Source organism: Nomascus leucogenys, chromosome 18 (genome assembly GCF_006542625.1).
Source record: "Nomascus leucogenys isolate Asia chromosome 18, Asia_NLE_v1, whole genome shotgun sequence".
Classification (NCBI taxonomy): Eukaryota; Metazoa; Chordata; class Mammalia; order Primates; family Hylobatidae; genus Nomascus; species Nomascus leucogenys.
Window position 1 is genome coordinate 18,395,398 of NC_044398.1, and position 17,399 is coordinate 18,412,796.

Here is a 17,399-nt window from a genome sequence, read left to right on the forward strand (position 1 = left end):
GGTGAAATCTCGTCTCTACTAAAAATACAAAAATTAGCCAGGCTAATTTTTGGTGGTAGGCACCTGTAGTCCCAGCTACTCAGGAGACTGAGGCAGGAGAATCACCTGAACCCGGGAGGCAGAGGTTGCAGTGAGCCGAGATCGCACCACTGCACTCCAGCCTGGGCGATAGAGAGAGACTCCATCTCAAAAAAAAAAAAAAAAAAAAGTCACATCAATTCTACAAATTACTCTTTCTGAACACAGAACTTTAAATATTCCCTTCTCATTTCTGATATGCGTATAATAAATCATAAAAAGTACTCTAAAAAGAATAAATGGAATTCTTACATTTTAAAACATTTTCTTAATATAAAGGATAACAATTCAAATCATATTTTACATTTCTACGTCTTCATATTGCACTAAAATTATTTTACATGGAAGAACTAGTTGATGCATCATAATACCTTAGAAACATTTTCTGATATTCACATCTATATTAATAAATATTTCACAGTCTACTTAAATATTCTAGTATAGAGCAAATCATCTAACAAAAACAAATCTATAGTGCTACTTTGTTTTTAAGAGCAAAGATATTCAGTATTTTTATTTCTGCCTCTGGGAAACACACTGACATTTTAAAACACATATAAGTCACTCATAGTACCTAGTAATAACATTTGAGCAAGACTTAGTCGTTCATTCATTTATTAAGCGGGGTTTCATGATGTTGCATAGGCTGGCATGGAATTCCAGGGCTCAAGTGATCCTCTCACCTCAGCTTCCAGAGTAGCTGGGACCACATGCCCATCCCACCATGCCCAGCTTCTTCATTTATTTTTGTGTCTCTACATGGCTACTTTTTAAATACAACATTAATTTTATTTAAAAAATGAAGGAAAGAAGTGTTTTTCCTATTATCCAGTGGAGCATAATTGTGAGAAGAGAGATAACAAAAATAAAATGTCAATGCTGGCTGTTTTATAGAACTTAAAAATTCAATTCTCATTATTCTATTGCAATATAACCAACCCTGCTTATTTTAATAATAACAAACACTGTCAGTCTTTTAAAAACCATGATAACAATTAAAAACTTTGAACAGCATGACAAAGCTAATGGCAACCTCTTGAACCCCGTTTTAAAGCTAATTCAACTTCCAAATAAAACTTCAAAGCGGTTTAGCCAGCATCAGCTTAGGAATATTTTCTTCAGTGTTCTAAGGTATAATGTTTGGCATCAAAAAGTATGGTAAGCACTTCTGATTTGTGACTAAAGAAAAAATAATCAAGTACTAAAATACCAGTGGCTCCTGTGACAGGGTAAATATCCCCATTCAAGTAATGCTCCCCCCACAATTATAGTAATGTTTCATTTCTCCCTCTGAGAATGTATTACGAAAAACCAACCATAATTTTTTTTTAGTTGAGGTGAAAAAACTGCTTCATAAGTTCGTAAGTTGTAAAAGCCACTGCTTGAGAGGGAATACAGCGAATGTAATTAAGAGATAAACCACGATAGAGTCCTTTTCGAATTCCATGGTGTCCATAGACATACTTCATAGTATCCCGCATGGTACTGAAAGACAATGATTAAATGATGATCTCTATGCCCACTCATGAAGAAACAATTTCAGGATCCATAATATCAATTTTTTTTTTTGTGACGGACTCTTGCTCTGTCACCCAGGTGGGAGTGTGGATTACAGTGGCACGATCTTGGCTCACTGCAGCCTCTGCCTCCCGGGTTCAAGTGATTCTCCTGCTTCAGTCTCCTGAGTAGCTGGGATTACAGGCATGCACCACCATGCCCAGCTAATTTTTATAATTTTTAGTAGAGACGGGGTTTCTCCATGTTGCCCAGGCCAGTCTCAAACTCCTGACCTCAGGTGATCCACCCGCCTCGGCCTCCCAAAGTGCTGGGATTACAGACGTAAGCCACAGCGCCCGGCCCATAATATCAATTTTTAAAGAAGCTTAAATGCTATCTTGAATAGCTTTAGAAAGACAAATGTTATAACAAGTGAAAATTTTTTCATAATAAAAAGGCAAGTCATTCCAAACAAGTACAAGCATTATGCATCAAATTTCAGGACTCATTAGTACAACATATTTTGTTTGTACTATGTCTATGACATTTACTGGACAACATTATTTCATACTTATATTTGAAATATTAATGCAATCCTTTTAAAGGATATATGTTCAGTTGCCCTTTAAGCCTTTATTATAGCTCAAGTTGTATAGCATCAACAGCAGGTGGTTATAGAACTAAAGCTTGAAGGACTATCTTTCAGATTTCAGCAATGAAGACTTTCCTGTTTCAGAGTTGTTCCTTTCCTTCCAAACCAATAATTTGGGCTTGGCCTTTCCCTTTCAGTAGGCAATCTGGACTGAAATCTTTTCAAAAATCTTTTTTTTTTTTTCTTTAAAGAGACAGGTTCTCACTTTGTTGCCTAGGCTGGAGTGCAGTGGCAATCATAGCTCACAACAGCCTCCAACTCCTGGGCACAAGCAATCCTCTCACCTCAGCCTCTTGAGTAGCTGAGACTACAGGCACACACCACCATGCCTCACTAAATTTTTTGTTTGTTTGTTTGTTTGTTTGTTTTTGAGACGGAGTCTCGCTCTGCCGCCCAGGCTGGAGTGCAGTGGCGCGATCTCGGCTCACTGCAAGCTCCGCCTCCCGGGTTCACGCCATTCTCCTGCCTCAGCCTCTCCGAGTAGCTGGGACTACAGGTGCCCGCCACCACGCCCAGCTAATTTTTTTATATTTTTAGTAGAGATGGGGTTTCACCATGGTCTCGATCTTCTGACCTCGTGATCCGCCCGCCTCGGCCTCCCAAAGTGCTGGGATTACAAGCGTGAGCCGTTTGTTTTTAGTTAAACGGCGCCTGGCCGTTTGTTTTTAGTTAAAAAAAATTTTTTTAGAGACAAAGTCTTACAATGTTTTCCAAGCTGATCCCAAACTCCTGGCCTCAAGTGAACCTCCCACCTCAGCCTCTCAAGTAGCTGGATACAACAAGCACAAAGCAATGCTCCCAGCCCAAAAAATCTTTTGGGTGAACACGGCAATCCAAATTCACGAACAAATGTTCTGCTCTTCCCCTGAGACACCAATCAAATGGAATGGTTCTAAATTACTATAAAGAAAACTCTGGAGCTGTGCTATACAATCACAGCAGCCACTAGCCACATATGGCTATTAAGCACTTGAAACGTGGCAGTCCAAATCAAGACGTGCTGTGAGTGTAAAATACACCCTGGATTTCAAATAGTCAGTATAAAAAAAAAGAAACAAAATAATGAAATGTTGAGGTGATAACAGTTTAGGTTAAACAAAAAATATTTTTAACAATTATATATATTTTTTTTCTTCTTTTTCTTTTCTTTTTTTTTGAGATGCAGTCTTGCTGCCAGGCTGGAGCGCAGTGGCATGATCTCGGCTCCTGCAACCTCCGTCTCCTGGGCTCGAGTGATTCTTGTGCCTCAGCATCTCGAGTAGCTGGGACTACAGGTGCACACCACCACATCCAGCTAATTTTTTTGTATCTTTAGTAGAGACGGGGTTTCACCATGTTGACACTGTGATGGTCTCAATCTCCTGACCTTGTGATCCTCCCGCCTCAGCCTCCCAAAGTGTTGGGATTACAGGTGTGAGCCACCGCGCCCGGCCCTTTTTCTTTTTTAGACAGAATCTCGCTGTGTCGCCCAGGCTGGAGTGCAGTAGCGTGATCTCGGCTCACTGCAAGCTCCGCCTCCCAGGTTCACACCATTCTCCTGCCTCAGCCTCCCGAGTAGCTGGGACTACAGGTGCCTGCCACCACACCTGGCTAATTTTTTGTATTTTTAGTAGAGACGGGATTTCACTGTGTTAGCCAGGATGGTCTAGATCTCCTGACCTCCTGATCCGCCCACCTCGGCCTCCCAAAGTGCTGGGATTACAGGCGTGAGCCATCACGTCCAGCCAATATTTCTTTTTATACTTTTTAAAAATTTGGCTACAAAAAATTTTAAATTAAACATGTAGCTCACATTATATTACTTTTTTAAAAAACTGGCTGGGCGTGGAGGCGCATTTTGGGAGACCGAGGTGGGCGGATCACCTGAGGTCAGGAGTACTAGACCAGCCTTGCCAACATGGTGAAACGCCGTCTCTCCTAAAAATGACAAAAATTAGCCAGGCGTGGTGGCAGGTACTTGTAATCCCAGGTACTCGGGAGGCTGAGGCAGGAGAATAGCTTGAACCCGGAAGGCGGAGGTTGCAGTGAGCCGAGATAGTGCCATTGTACTCCAGCCTGGGGGATAAGAGCGAGACTTTGTCTCAAAAAAAAAAAAGCTCTAAAATAATATTTTTTTTATATAGAGACAAGGTCTCACTGTGTTGCCTGGGCTGGTCTTGGAATCCTGAGCTCAAATGATCTTCCCACCTTGGCCTCCCAAATTGCTCAGATTACAGGCATGAGCTACCACAACTAGCCTAAATTTAATATTTTCTTTGTTTTTTTTGTTTGTTTTTGTTTTTTTTGTTTTATTGAGATGGAGTCTCGCTCTGTCGCCAAATTGGCTGACTGCAACCTCCAACTCCCTAGTAGATGGGATTACAGGCGCCCAACACCACATCTGGCTAATTTTTGTATTTTTAGTACAGACGGGGTTTCATCATGTTGGCCAGGCTGGTCTCAAACTCCTGACCTCAGGTGATATGCCCTCCTCGGCTTCCCAAAGTGCTAGGATTACAAGCACGAGCTATCATGCCTGGCCCTAAATTAAATTTTTAACAGGAGGATTAGAACCTGATTATAGACCAGCCAGGCAGGCAGATCACTTGAGGTCAGGAGTTCAAGACCAGCCTGGCCAACATGGTGAAACCTTGTTTCTACTAAAAATACAAAAATTAGCCAGTCATGGTGGTGGGTGCCTGTAATCCCAGCTGCTTGGAAGACTGAGGCAAAAAAATCATTTGAACCCGGGAGGCGGAGGTTACAGTTAGCCAAGACCACGCCACTGCACTCCAGCCCGGGTGACAGAGTAAGACTGCATCTCAAAAAAAAAAAAAAAAAAAAAAAAGAACCTGATTGCCTGATTATAATCTTATAACATTACCAAAATAAACTTTGGGAGATCAAATGGAAGATACAGACTATTGGTCAAACTAGAGTCCTATCTCCTTACTGAGTTTAATGTTACATTTCCTAAAGAAAATGAACAATGACATATATGAACTTACAGGCACTTTTCAAATTCTGGCAGAACAGTTCCTAATTGCATTCGCCGACGAGTCACATCAAATGGGTAGCTAAAAGAAGAAAAAAGACATAAAGAATTAAAAATTTTTGGTTTTCTACTCAACAACTATTGAATACAAAGCCCTATAAACTCAAAGAAATAATGTGTTACTGCTCTTATTGTTCTGTCTAACCTAGGAGTCGGGACATAGGCATATGAATAAAACCAATGAACAAAACAGAGATCTTTGCTTATGTGATCCCTCTGATTAGAGGATTCTTCTCTCCCATCACCGTAATATCAAGTTCTGTTCATTCCTAAAGGCCAAATTGAATGTCAGTTTCTGAAAAAACAAACTGGTTGCTTTTCATTGTTGAACACTAATATACAGTTTCTCAACACTGGCACTACTGACATTTTCGGTTGGATCATCCTTTGTTGTGGGGAACTATCCTGTGCACTAGAGATGTTTAAGCACATCCCTGACCTCTTCCCACTAAATGCCAGTAGCACTCTGCCAGCTGTGACAACCAAAAATGTCTCCAGACATTAACAAATGTCCACTGGTGGTAAAATCACCCCCAGTTGAGAATTGCTCTAATGTTATGCAGCAAGTCCCCTTGAATACAGTAGACCAATACAAAATTTTCCATAAGGGCTAAAACTAATAATACAGATAATTGCCTGAAATTAAATATACAATATACAAATGCAATCTCTTTTTTTTTTTTTTTTTGAGACGGAGTCTCACTCTGTCGCCCAGGCTGGAGTGCAGTGACGCATTCTTGGCTCACTGCAACCTCCACCTCCCAGGTTCCAACAATTCTCTGCCTCGACCTCCCGAGTAGCTGGGATTACAGGTGGCTGCCACCACACCCAGCTAATTTTTGTGTTTTTAGTAAAGACGGGTTTTCACCATGTTAGCCAGATGGTCTTGATCTCTTGACCTTGTGATCCACCCGCCTCAGCCTCCCAAACTGCTGGGATTACAGACGTGAGCCACCACGCCCGCCCTCTTTCTTTTTTTCTTAGGGGCAAGGTCTCACTATGTCTCCCAGACTGGCCTCAAACTCCTGGGCTCAAGCAATCCTCCTGCCACAGTCTCCCAAGTAGCTGGGACAACAGGCAGCGCTACTGCATCCAAACATGTAATTATTTATAATATGCTTAAAGTGCACACACATCTGAAAAAATGTATTAAATTGATACTTATATTTTGCAAGGGATCCTCTTTTTGAATAATCTATTAGAAAAAAATAAATGATTAACCAATGCTGAAAATCAGGACTGGGTAACTATAATTTGATTAAATTAAGTTGGTGAAGAAACTTACGATATTGTCTGCGCTATTGCTCCAGCAACACCACCACAAAGTAAGTTTACGTGAGTTTTCAAAACTAAGACATTAGGATTGTCTGATGAAGGTCTGCCAAGAAGGGTAGGAGCATGGGAAAGCCCAACACTCTTCAAGGTACCAAAAGTAAAAAATGAAACACCTGAAAAACAAAAAATAAATTCACCATGATGCTTAACATAGGGGAGCTGTGAAAAAGACACCATTCTTTTTTTTTTTTTTTGAGATGGAGTCTTGCTCTGTCGCCCAGGCTGGAGTGCAGTGGCGCCATCTCGGCTCACTGCAAGCTCCGCCTCCCGGGTTCACGCCATTCTCCTGCCTCAGCCTCTCCGAGTAGCTGGGACTACAGGCGCCCGCCACCACGCCCGGCTAATTTTTTTTTGTATTTTTAGTAGAGACGGGGTTTCACCATGGTCTCGATCTCCTGACCTCGTGATCCGCCCGCCTCGGCCACCCAAAGTGCTGGGATTACAGGCTTGAGCCACCGCGCCCGGCACCATTCTTAAATAATAAACACATTTCCTAATTTCTGGTGTTTGGCTTAATTTAAAATAGAAAGATTTGTATATATAAATAACCTAAAGATGATAAAATTTCCACCAATAAAAAATTATAGCTTTGGTTTTCATGCACCACTGCAGTTTACTGCACTTAAGGAGGCTATAGTGAATATAATGTCACTTTATATGTGAAAAAAATAAAGTTTCCTAAGGTTTCACATGAGAAAAATTAAATTCATGATTATTAATTACAAGGAAATGTGACAACTTAACATTTAAAATAACAATAATGGCCAGGCGTGGTGGCTCACACCTGTAATCCCAACACTTTGGGAGGCTGAGGTGGGCAGATTACCTGAGGTCAGGAGTTCAAGACCAGCCTGACCAACATAGAGAAACCTGTCTCTACTAAAAATACAAAATTAATCGGGTGTGGTGGCGCATGCCTGTAATCCCAGCTACTCAGGAGGCTGAAGCAGGAGAATCATTTGAACCCAGGAGGCGGAGTTTGCGGTGAGCTGAGATCACGCCATTGCACTCCAGCCTGGGCAACAAGAGCGAAACTCCGTCTCAAACACAAAACAAAACAAAACAAAAAAACAGTTACGGTGATAATGTAAGATACAGGCAAAAATTAAGAAGTGAAAAAGCATTTTTATTTTAACTAAGTGTCTAAGTTTGTCTTCAAGGAAGAATTGTGACCATGAGAGAAGCGTTTATGTTAATTCACAAAACATGTAGAATCTAATAAAAATAGTATGCAGGTAGTGCTTGTTAAATATTACATGATTTTACTAGAACCATTAAGTTTGTTTATTAATAAAATTAAGAATGAAATTCAGGCAGGGAAAAAAGTAAATAAATATGAAATTCAAGCGTTCCTCCCAACTAAGCATTACTCAAGATATTGTAATGTTTATTGAATTGGCTAGGCGCGGTGGCTCATGCCTGTAATCCCAGCACTTTGGGAGGCTGAGGCAGGCAGATCACAAGGTCAGGAGTCTGAGACCATCCTGGCCAACGTGGTGAAACCCTGTCTTTACAAAAAATACAAATATTAGCTGGGTGTGGTGGCACGCGCCTGTAGTCTCAGATACTCAGGAGGCTGAGGCAAGAGAATTGCTTGAACCTGGGAGGCGGAGGATGCAGTGAGCTGAGATTGCAACACTGCACTCCAGCCTGGCAACAGAGTGAGACTGTCTTAAAAAAAAAAAAAAAAAAAAAAAAGATTCATAAGGGATTTCTCTTACCAAATATAAAAACTCATTATGAAACTGCCCTAGCCCATGTGGTAGCTCACACCTGTAATCCTAACACTTATTGAGGCTAAGGTGGGAGGACTGCTCAAGCTCAGGAGTTTGAGACCAGCCTGGGTAATATAGTGAGAACTCATCACTATAAAAAATGTTTTAAAGGAGGTAGATGCAGTGTTACGTGTCTGTAGTCCCAGTTACTCAGACGGCTGACGTGGGGGAGGTCAAGGCTGCAGTGAGCCGTGATTGCACCACTGCACTCAGCTATGATTGCACCACTGCACTCCAGCCTGGGCAACACAGCGAGACTCTATGTCAAAGAAAAAACAAACAAAAAAAAAACTCTGCACTAATATTATTATTTTAAGATGACTGGGAAAAGAAGAGACTTTTTTTTTTTTTTTGAAACAGAGTTTTACTCTTGTCACCCAGGCTGGAGTGCAATGGTACGATCTTGGCTCACTGCAGCCTCCGCCTCTTGGGTTCAAGCGATTCTCTTGCCTCAGCCTCCTGAGTAGCTGGGATTACAGCCGTGCGCCACCACACCTGGCTAATTTTTGTATTTTTAGTAGAGACGGCGTTTCATCATGTTGGTCAGGTTGGTCTCGAACTCCTGACCTCATGATCCACTCCCCCTCGGCCTCCCAAACTGCTGGGATTACAGGCGTGAGCCACTGCACCCGGCCAGGAAGAGACTATTTATAAAATGGTGCCAAGTCAAAAGTGAAGGGGAAAAAAAAAAAACTTCCTTAACAAAGAAAACAAATACTTCCAGACAGATTAGTGGCATATATATAAAATGCTAAACATTAAAAATCATTCTCAGAAGAAAATATTTTTTGACACAATAAAGACTATCCATAAAAGAATAGATTGATGCATTCGACTACCTTAAAATTTGAATTTCTGAACCACTAGAACAGCTAAAAAAAAATACAACTGGGACAGGGTCTTACTCTGTCATTCAGGCTGGAGTATAGTGGCACGATCACAGCTCGCTGAAGCCTCAACCTCCTGGGCTCAGGCAATCCTCTTAACTCAGCTTCTCAAGTAGCTGGGACCACCAAGCCTGGCTAATTTTAGAAAATTATTTGTAGAGACAGATTCTCCCCATGTTGCCAAGGCTGGTCTCAAATTCCTAGGCTCAAGTAATCCTCCTGCCTCAGCCTCCCAAAGTGCTAGGATTATAGGTGTGAGCCACCATGCCTGTCCACACCACATTTTAGTTTGCTATTAGTGCACTGTTTTTTGGTTGTTGCTTTTTTTTTCTTTTTTGAGACAGACTTTTGCTCTTGTGGCCCAGACTGGAGTGTGATGGCGCAATCTTGGCTCACTGCAACCTCTGCCTCCTGGGTTCAAGCAATTCTCCTGCCTCAGCCTCCCAAGTAGCTGGGATTACAGGCATGCACGACCATGCCCAGCTAATTTTGTATTTTTAGTAGAGATGGTGTTTCTCCATGTTGGTCAGGCTGGTCTCGAACTCCTGACCTCAGGTGATCCACCTGCCTTGGCCTCACAAAGTGCTGGGATTATAGGCATGAGCCACCACGCCGGCCCTTGTTGTTGCTTTTTTGTTTGTTTGACTTTTAGAGACAAGGTCTCACTCTTGTCACCCAGGAGGGTGTCCATTCTTTTGGATGAAGCTCCTACACTAGGCCCTAACAGACCAGACTAAAAATCAAAACAGAGTCACCATGCTTAAGTTCCACACTACCAAACTAAAACCAGTTGTTACCTGACCTGAGAAATTAGGAGAAAGAAGTGACAGCCGCTTTCCCTAACAGGCCAGTTTCAATCTTGAATAAGCTTGATAGTAAACTTCTCTCTGCTTGCTTGCTTGCTTGATTGATTGATTGATTGACTGACTGATTTAGAAATGGAGTCTCACTCTTTCACCCAGGCTGGAGTGCAGCGGCGGGATCTCGGCTCACCACAACCTCCACCTCCTCAGTTCAAATGATTCTCCTGCCACAACCTCCCGAGTAGCTGGGATTACAGGCACACGCCACCAAGCCAGCTAATTTTTGTATTTTTAGTAGAGATGGGGTTTCATCATGTTGGCCAGGCCAGTCTTAAACTCGTGAACTCAGGTGATCCACCCACCTTGGCCTCCAAAAGTGCTGGGATTACAGGCTTGAGCCACCACACCCGGCTCCTTTTGCTTTAATACTTACACAAAGAAGGTAGCCTAATATAACCTGAAGTTAACTAGTAATTTTTCTATTTTATTCTTCCTGTCCCCAACTTACAAGGATAGTAACTGTGAACTGAGCAACCAGCTTGTTCATTGTTTCTGCTTTCTTCAACCCTTCCTCTATATAAAATCAACTCCTTCGGGTCTAGTCATTCCAACACTTACTCTATTTTTATGAAATGAAGTATTGCCCAATTCTAGAATTGCAAAATAAAGCCAACTGAGATGTTTAAACTAAACTGGCTGCAATTTTGTCTTGTAACACAACTGTATGTAAATCCACAATTACCTCAAAATAAAAAGTTTAGTTTAAAAAAAAAACAGGACTGCCGGGCACAGTGGCTCACGCCTGTAATCCCAGCACTTTGGGAGGCCAAGTCGGGTAGATCACCTGAGGTCGGGAGTTTGAGACCAGCCTGACCATGGGCAGGAGAATCGCTTGAACCCAGCAGGTGGAGGTTGCAGTGAGCCGAGATCACGCCATTGCACTCCAGCTTGGGCAACAAGGGCGAAACCCCGTCTCAAAAAAAAAAAAAACAAAAAAAAACAAAACAACAACAACAACAAAAAAAAACACAGGACTGTAAACAAGGTAATAAATGGAGACTAGAGAATTACAGGTATCCTTATTTTTCTTCTTTCTACTTTTCTATATTTTCAAAATTTGCCATAAGTCTTCATTATTTATAATGAGACAAAAACCACTTTTCACTCCTATTTTTAATTAACATGCTCATAAAAACTAAATGTTTAACATCATCTAACGTAAGTGTTTGTTAACAAGACTACAGCTGGCTCAGATATTAAGAAAAAGATGTAAAGTACTTTTCCACTTATTATCCATGAATAGTCATCTTTATATCCAAATTATTATGTGACCATGCATAAATCATTTCTTATTAAAAGTACTTAACAGATAGCATCTTTTTATATTACCATTTCAGAAAAAAAAAAAAGGTAACAAATTTTAAACACACAAATTAGGATTCTGGCAAATTTGAAACATACCTGCATATGGAGCCATTCCTAAAATAGTAGGCATCAGACCTCTGTAAAATCCAAAGAAACCACCTTCCTTTTGAGTGAAGGAAAATTGCAAGTGAGATTACATTGTGCTCATTATCATTAACATCAAAGAACAAAATCACACTTTATAACAGAAAAATTATTCTGGGATCCACCCTGAAACACAAAGATGTGTTTTCATAATTATTGTTATTAACATCAATAATTATAAGTAAAAGAATAATTATTTATATGACATTCAAAATATTTTGCTAAGTGTAAAAGGGCATGTTATAGATGAGGAAGGTAAATATGAAATACCTTTGCATAAATTGTTTTGAATGCATGAATAATTCCTGTATAGGTGTGTTCCCCTTTCACCTGGAATGCTAGGCGGACCCTAACCATGTCAAGAGGGTAAGTACAGATAACCGCTGTCATACCTGAAAAGAAAGTAGAAATTTAAAGGTAAAAAAAATTTTGATATATACATATATTCCCCTATCATTAGTATTATTCTCAATATTATGGCAATGGTGAAAACCCAATAAAATCAAAGGTAATATTACTGACAGAATTATACCATATCATTAGATAGAAAACAACCTAGTAAGTGAAGGGTCAGTTTGTAAAAAATGTTTTCAAGTTCTTCTCACTGTGAAGTTATACTGTTAGCACCAAAATGGTACAGTGTACAGTGTAAGGGAATCATGAGATTTTTTTAAAAAACATTATTCTACTATTTATGTATTCCCAGTTAAGATATCAGAAAGGAAACACAGTAGGTCCTCCTGATCCACGGTTTCCACATCCATGGACTGAAGCAATCATGGATGGAAAATGTAGTGAGGTCTACGATGGTTGCATCTGTACTGAACATGTACAGATTTTTTGGTCACTATTTCCTAAACCATATAGTATAACAAGTATTTACATAGCATTTACATTATTTTAGGTATTATAAGTAATCTACACCCAGCCCAACTCCATCTATTTCTTAATTCCTTTTCCCATGTTCCAAGTTTTCTGGTTACTGGCTGAAGGTGGTTTAATAGGCCAGGCATGGTGGCTCACGCCTGTAATCCCAGCACTTTGGGAGGCCGAGGTGGGTGGATTATGAGGTCAAGAGATCGAGACCATCCTGGCCAACATGGTGAAACCCCGTCTCTATTAAAAATACAAAAATTAGGCTGGCGCGGTGGCTCACGCTTGTAATCCCAGCACTTTGGGAGGCCGAGGCGGGCGGATCACGAGGTCAGGAGATCGAGACCACGGTGAAACCCCGTCTCTACTAAAAAATACAAAAATTAGCCGGGCGTAGTGGCGGGTGCCTGTAGTCCCAGCTACTCGGAGAGGCTGAGGCAGGAGAATGGCGTGAACCCGGGAGGCGGAGCTTGCAGTGAGCCGAGGTGGCGCCACTGCACTCCAGCCTGGGCGACAGTAAGACTCCGTCTCAAAGAAAAAAAAAAAAAAATACAAAAATTAGCTGGGTGTGGCAGCCCATGCTTGTAGTCCCAGCTAGTCGGGAGGCTGATGCAGGAGAATCACTTGAACCCAGGAGGCGGAGGTTGCAGTGAGCCAAGATCACGCCACTGCAGTCCAGCCTGGCAACAGAGTGAGAGTCCAGGAAAGGAAAGGAAAGGAGGGGAGGAGAGAGAGAGACAGAAAGAGAGAGAGAGAGAAAGACAGGAAGGAAGGAAGGAAGGAAAGAAGGAAGGAAGGAAGGAAGGAAGGAAGGAAGGAAGGAAGGAAGGAAGGAAGGAAGGATGGAAGGAAGGAAGGAAGGAAGGAAGGAAGGAAGGAAGGAAGGAAGAGGTTTAATAGAAAATCACTGTGGGAGCTAGGCATGCTCACGCCTATAGTCCCAACACTTTGGGAGGCTGAGGTGGACAGATCACCTGAGGTCAGGAGTTCAAGACCAGCCTGGCCAACATGGTGAAACCCCATCTCTACTAAAAATACAAAAATTAGCTGGGCATGGTGGCACGCGCCTGCAGTCCCAGCTACTTGGGAGGCTGAGGCAAGAGAATCACTTGAACCCAGGAGATGGAAGTTGCAGTGAGCCGAGATCATGCCACTGCACTCCAGCCTGGGCGACAAGAGTAAAACTGCATCTAAAAAAATAAAAATAAAAAAAGTGAAAAGAAAAGAAAATCACTGTGGGAGTTACTGTAGTGGTTAAATAATGAACTGGTAGGAAACAAGAGTACCCAGAAATTTGTAAAGGTAAAGGAGGTGTGTGGGTACCATGGCTCACTCTTTTTAATCCCAGCACTTTGGGAGGCTGAGGTGAACAGATCGCTTGAGCCCAAAAGTTCAAGAACAGCCTAGGCAACATAGTAAAACTTAGTATTTATTTAAAAAATAGGCCGGGTGCGGTGACTCACATCTGTAATCCCAGCACTTTGGGAGACCGAGGTAGGCGGATCACTTGAGGTCAGAAGTTCCAGACCAGCCTGGCCAATATGGTGAAACCCCATCTCTACTAAAAATACAAAAATTAACCAGGTGTGGTGGTGGGCACCTGTAATCTCAGCTACTCTACTCAGGAGGCTGAGGCAGGAGAATCCTTGAACCTGGAAGGCAGAGGTTGCGGTGAGCCAAGATCACACCACTGCACTCCAGTCTGGGAGACAAAGCCAGACTCTGTCTCAAAAAATAATAATAATAAACTATTAACTTTTGACTTATAATCAAAATTGACCAAAATGGTCAAAGTTAAAAGAGTATATACTCTAGGGCTGTACACAGTGGCTCACGCCTGTAATCCCAGCACTTTGAGAGGCCAAGGTGGGTGGATCACTTGAGACCAGGAGTTGGAGATCAGTCTGGGCAACACAGTGAAACCCTGTCTCTACTAAAAACACAAAAATTAGCCAGGCGTGATGGTGGGTACCTGTAATCCCAGCTACTCAGAAGCCTGAAGCAGGGAATCCTTGAACCCGGGAGGCAGAGATTGCAGTGAGCCGAGATCATGCCACTGCATTCCAGCCTGGGCAACAGAGTAAGACTATGTCTCAAAAAAAAAGAGAAAAGAGTATAAACTCTAGAGTGCACCTCCTTGCTTCAAATTAGACTCTACTACTAACTAGATATATGACCCTGATCAACTTACTTAACCTGGGTTTCAATCCTGTTATCTGTCAAATGAGTATCATAATAAGTGGGTACCCAAATCAGAGTTTTGTAAAGATTAGGTGAGCTAACATATGTAAATGCTTAAAATAATTCCTGGTACATAGTAAAGGTTAGATGTAAGTGTTAGCTATGATTCTCATGTATTCTATTGAAACTATGTACTTTTTAACCCTTTCCTTTGAGAATCAATTTATTTATCTCCTCTTCTTGCATCCCCTTGCCCCCCCATCTGTCTCCTGCACATCAAAGCTCACAAATTTGAATTAAAAGGGAAGCACAATCAGAGAATTACTGAAGAGGATTATGTAACAACGTGGGAATTCATCTTGCCTGCTGCTAGTGATCAGACTGACATCCACAACAATCATTCAGTGGGTGACTGAGGTTTTCAATTCATGAAGCTACTGTCTCCCATTGGGCCTCTTTTCTCCATTCACACACTCCTTACTATTCTATCTAACACTTATTTTAGGAAGGCCAAAAAAGCCCTCGATGTACAAATAAGGCAAATCAGAAACTGCTTACCTTCAATAGTGGTGGTAACAGCTTTCTTCTTCCCTCAGTTTACAACTACAATCCAATACAAATAGTAGAATATGTTTACCTACCGGGAAGCAATGAGCCTTAATCAAGCTGAGACTTGCTTTCAATTTTTATGAATGTGCAAACTCCTCTCTTTCCCTCCCTTAAGTCAAGAAACTAAGGACATAAAGATGAATCTAAACAAAGTCAGACTTTTTTCTCTAAATTCTCATCATCTTACTGTCTCTATAGTCTAGAATCCCAGGAGTTATGGGAAACCTGAGAACATATTTTAACCAGCAATTACATTAGAGATCATATTTAGAAAGTATGGGAATTATGAATTTTATTGCATTCCAGAAATAAACACAAAAGACTTTTTTTCTTCTTTTTGTTGAGATGGGGTCTCGCTCTGTCACCCAGGCTGGAATGTAGTGGTGTGATCACTGCACACTGCAGCCTCAAACTCCTGGGCTCAAATGTTCCTCCTACCTCAGCCTCCCAAGTTGCTGGGATCACAGGTGTGCATCACCCCACCCAGCTACAAAGGATTTCTTAAAAAAGGAACTAACATTACAAGGAGAGAGTAAAGGGAAAGAAGAAATTAAGATCAGAAATTGCATAACACAGGGTTGAAGTATATGGACATTTACAGACCCTCATCAATTCATCCTCTCCCGCAACTTCTCAATGAATACGTAAGTGGATTTGTTCTCAAAGATGGCTTCTCACCACCCTCCATTCCCATCTGAGGCTGACATAGTGGGAGCAGCATCCAGAGTCCATGTACATATTCAAAGAGATTAAAGTTTGACAAAAATACATAGATTCTAAATATATACTTTAGACAAAAGAAGGGCTCCAAGCATCATAGATACAAAAGCTAAGCCACAAAGCTAAGCAAATTGGTCTGGAGTAGGAGTCCAAGGGAGTCCAGTTCTACAACAGTTTGTCCTTCGGAAACACGTTATTACTTCGAGGTTGACTAAATATCAGTTATGAACAACCAAAATACACCTGTCTATAGTTGTGTGCAATCTCTGATGAGTGTGACAACTAAAATTATGTTCTTAGAGTAGGTTCTAGGGAGAAAAAATTCAGTTATGACACTCATGAGCCACAATAGAAACCATTATAACACAAAAGAATAAATAACTGTATGTCTTTTTCTTCTTACTTCTAACATCTTTTTTTTTTTTTTAATTTTTTTTTTCCAAGACGGATTCTTATTCTGTTACCCAAGCTGGAATGCAGTGATGTGATCTCGGCTCATTGAAACCTCCGCCTCCCGGGTTCAAGCAATTCTCCTGCCTCAGGCTCCCAAGTAGTTGGGATTACAGGCGTGCGTCAAGACACCTGCTTAATTTTTGTATTTTTAGTAGAGACGGGGTTTCATCATGTTGGCCAGGCTGGTCTTGAACTCCTGACCTCGTGATCCACCCCGCCTTGACCTCCCAAAGTGCTAGGATTACCTACTGTGCCCTGCCTTTATTTTTATTTTTGAGGAAATGAGGTCTCATTGTGTTGCCCAGGCTAGTCTTGAATTCCTGGGCTCAAGCAATCCTCCCTCCTTAGCCTCCCAAAGAACTGGGTTTATAGAGTATATGCCTTTTGTACAGGATTCTCACATAGAAATCACAGATCTCTGATACCTGTACAACATAAGTCAAAAAGCCAAAGGACTTAAGAGTAGAGGTCTAAGCATCATGCCACTCGCCCACTCCCACAAACCAGGACTCAAATTCTATTAATCAGAACTTACCTACATTCCAATTTTCAAAAATTCAAGAGTTGGACTACCAGCTCAGAAAAGCAATTTTTCCAAACATGTAGGAAGCTTGTTGCTTTTGAATTCTGGATCAGAGCTCAAGGGAGATATTTTTTTATTTTTAATTTTTTCTTTTCTTTTCTTTTTTTTTTTTTCTGAGACAGAGTCTCATTCTGTCACCGTGCCCAGCCCTAGAATTCTCTTTTAAATATAAAAGTATTTGGAAGGCCAGGCGCAGTGGCACGTGTCTGTAGTCCTAGCTACTTGGGAGGTTGAGATGGGAGGATTGCTTCAGGCCAGGAGTTCAAGACCAGTCTGAGCAAAATAACCTCTCTTTTTTCTGTCTCTACAAAAAAACAGGCATGATGGCATGTGCCTGCAGTTCCAGCTACCCAGGAGGCTGAGCGGGGAGGACTGCTTGAGCCCAGGAGTTAGAGGCTGCAGTGAACTAT

General features: G+C 41.5%; 1 protein-coding gene across 5 annotated transcripts in view; it reads right to left on the minus strand.

Annotated features, from left to right (window-relative positions):
• SLC25A16 (solute carrier family 25 member 16) overlaps positions 1-17,399 on the minus strand; it is a 56,037-nt gene that overhangs the window by 8,472 nt on the left and 30,166 nt on the right. The window contains exons 5-9 of one of the 5 annotated variants that reach the window (XM_030798147.1): positions 11,841-11,962; positions 11,523-11,589; positions 6,547-6,709; positions 5,215-5,283; positions 1,395-1,563 (exon numbers count right to left, since the gene is read on the minus strand). In XM_030798147.1, the coding sequence (XP_030654007.1) occupies positions 1,407-1,563; positions 5,215-5,283; positions 6,547-6,709; positions 11,523-11,589; positions 11,841-11,962 (578 nt within the window). In that variant the 3' untranslated portion in view covers positions 1,395-1,406. Of the gene's footprint in view, positions 1-314; positions 1,592-5,214; positions 5,284-6,546; positions 6,710-11,522; positions 11,590-11,840; positions 11,963-17,399 lie in introns of those variants that run through there. The other 4 variants (XM_030798145.1, XM_030798149.1, XM_030798150.1 and 1 more) reach the window with 4 other exon arrangements.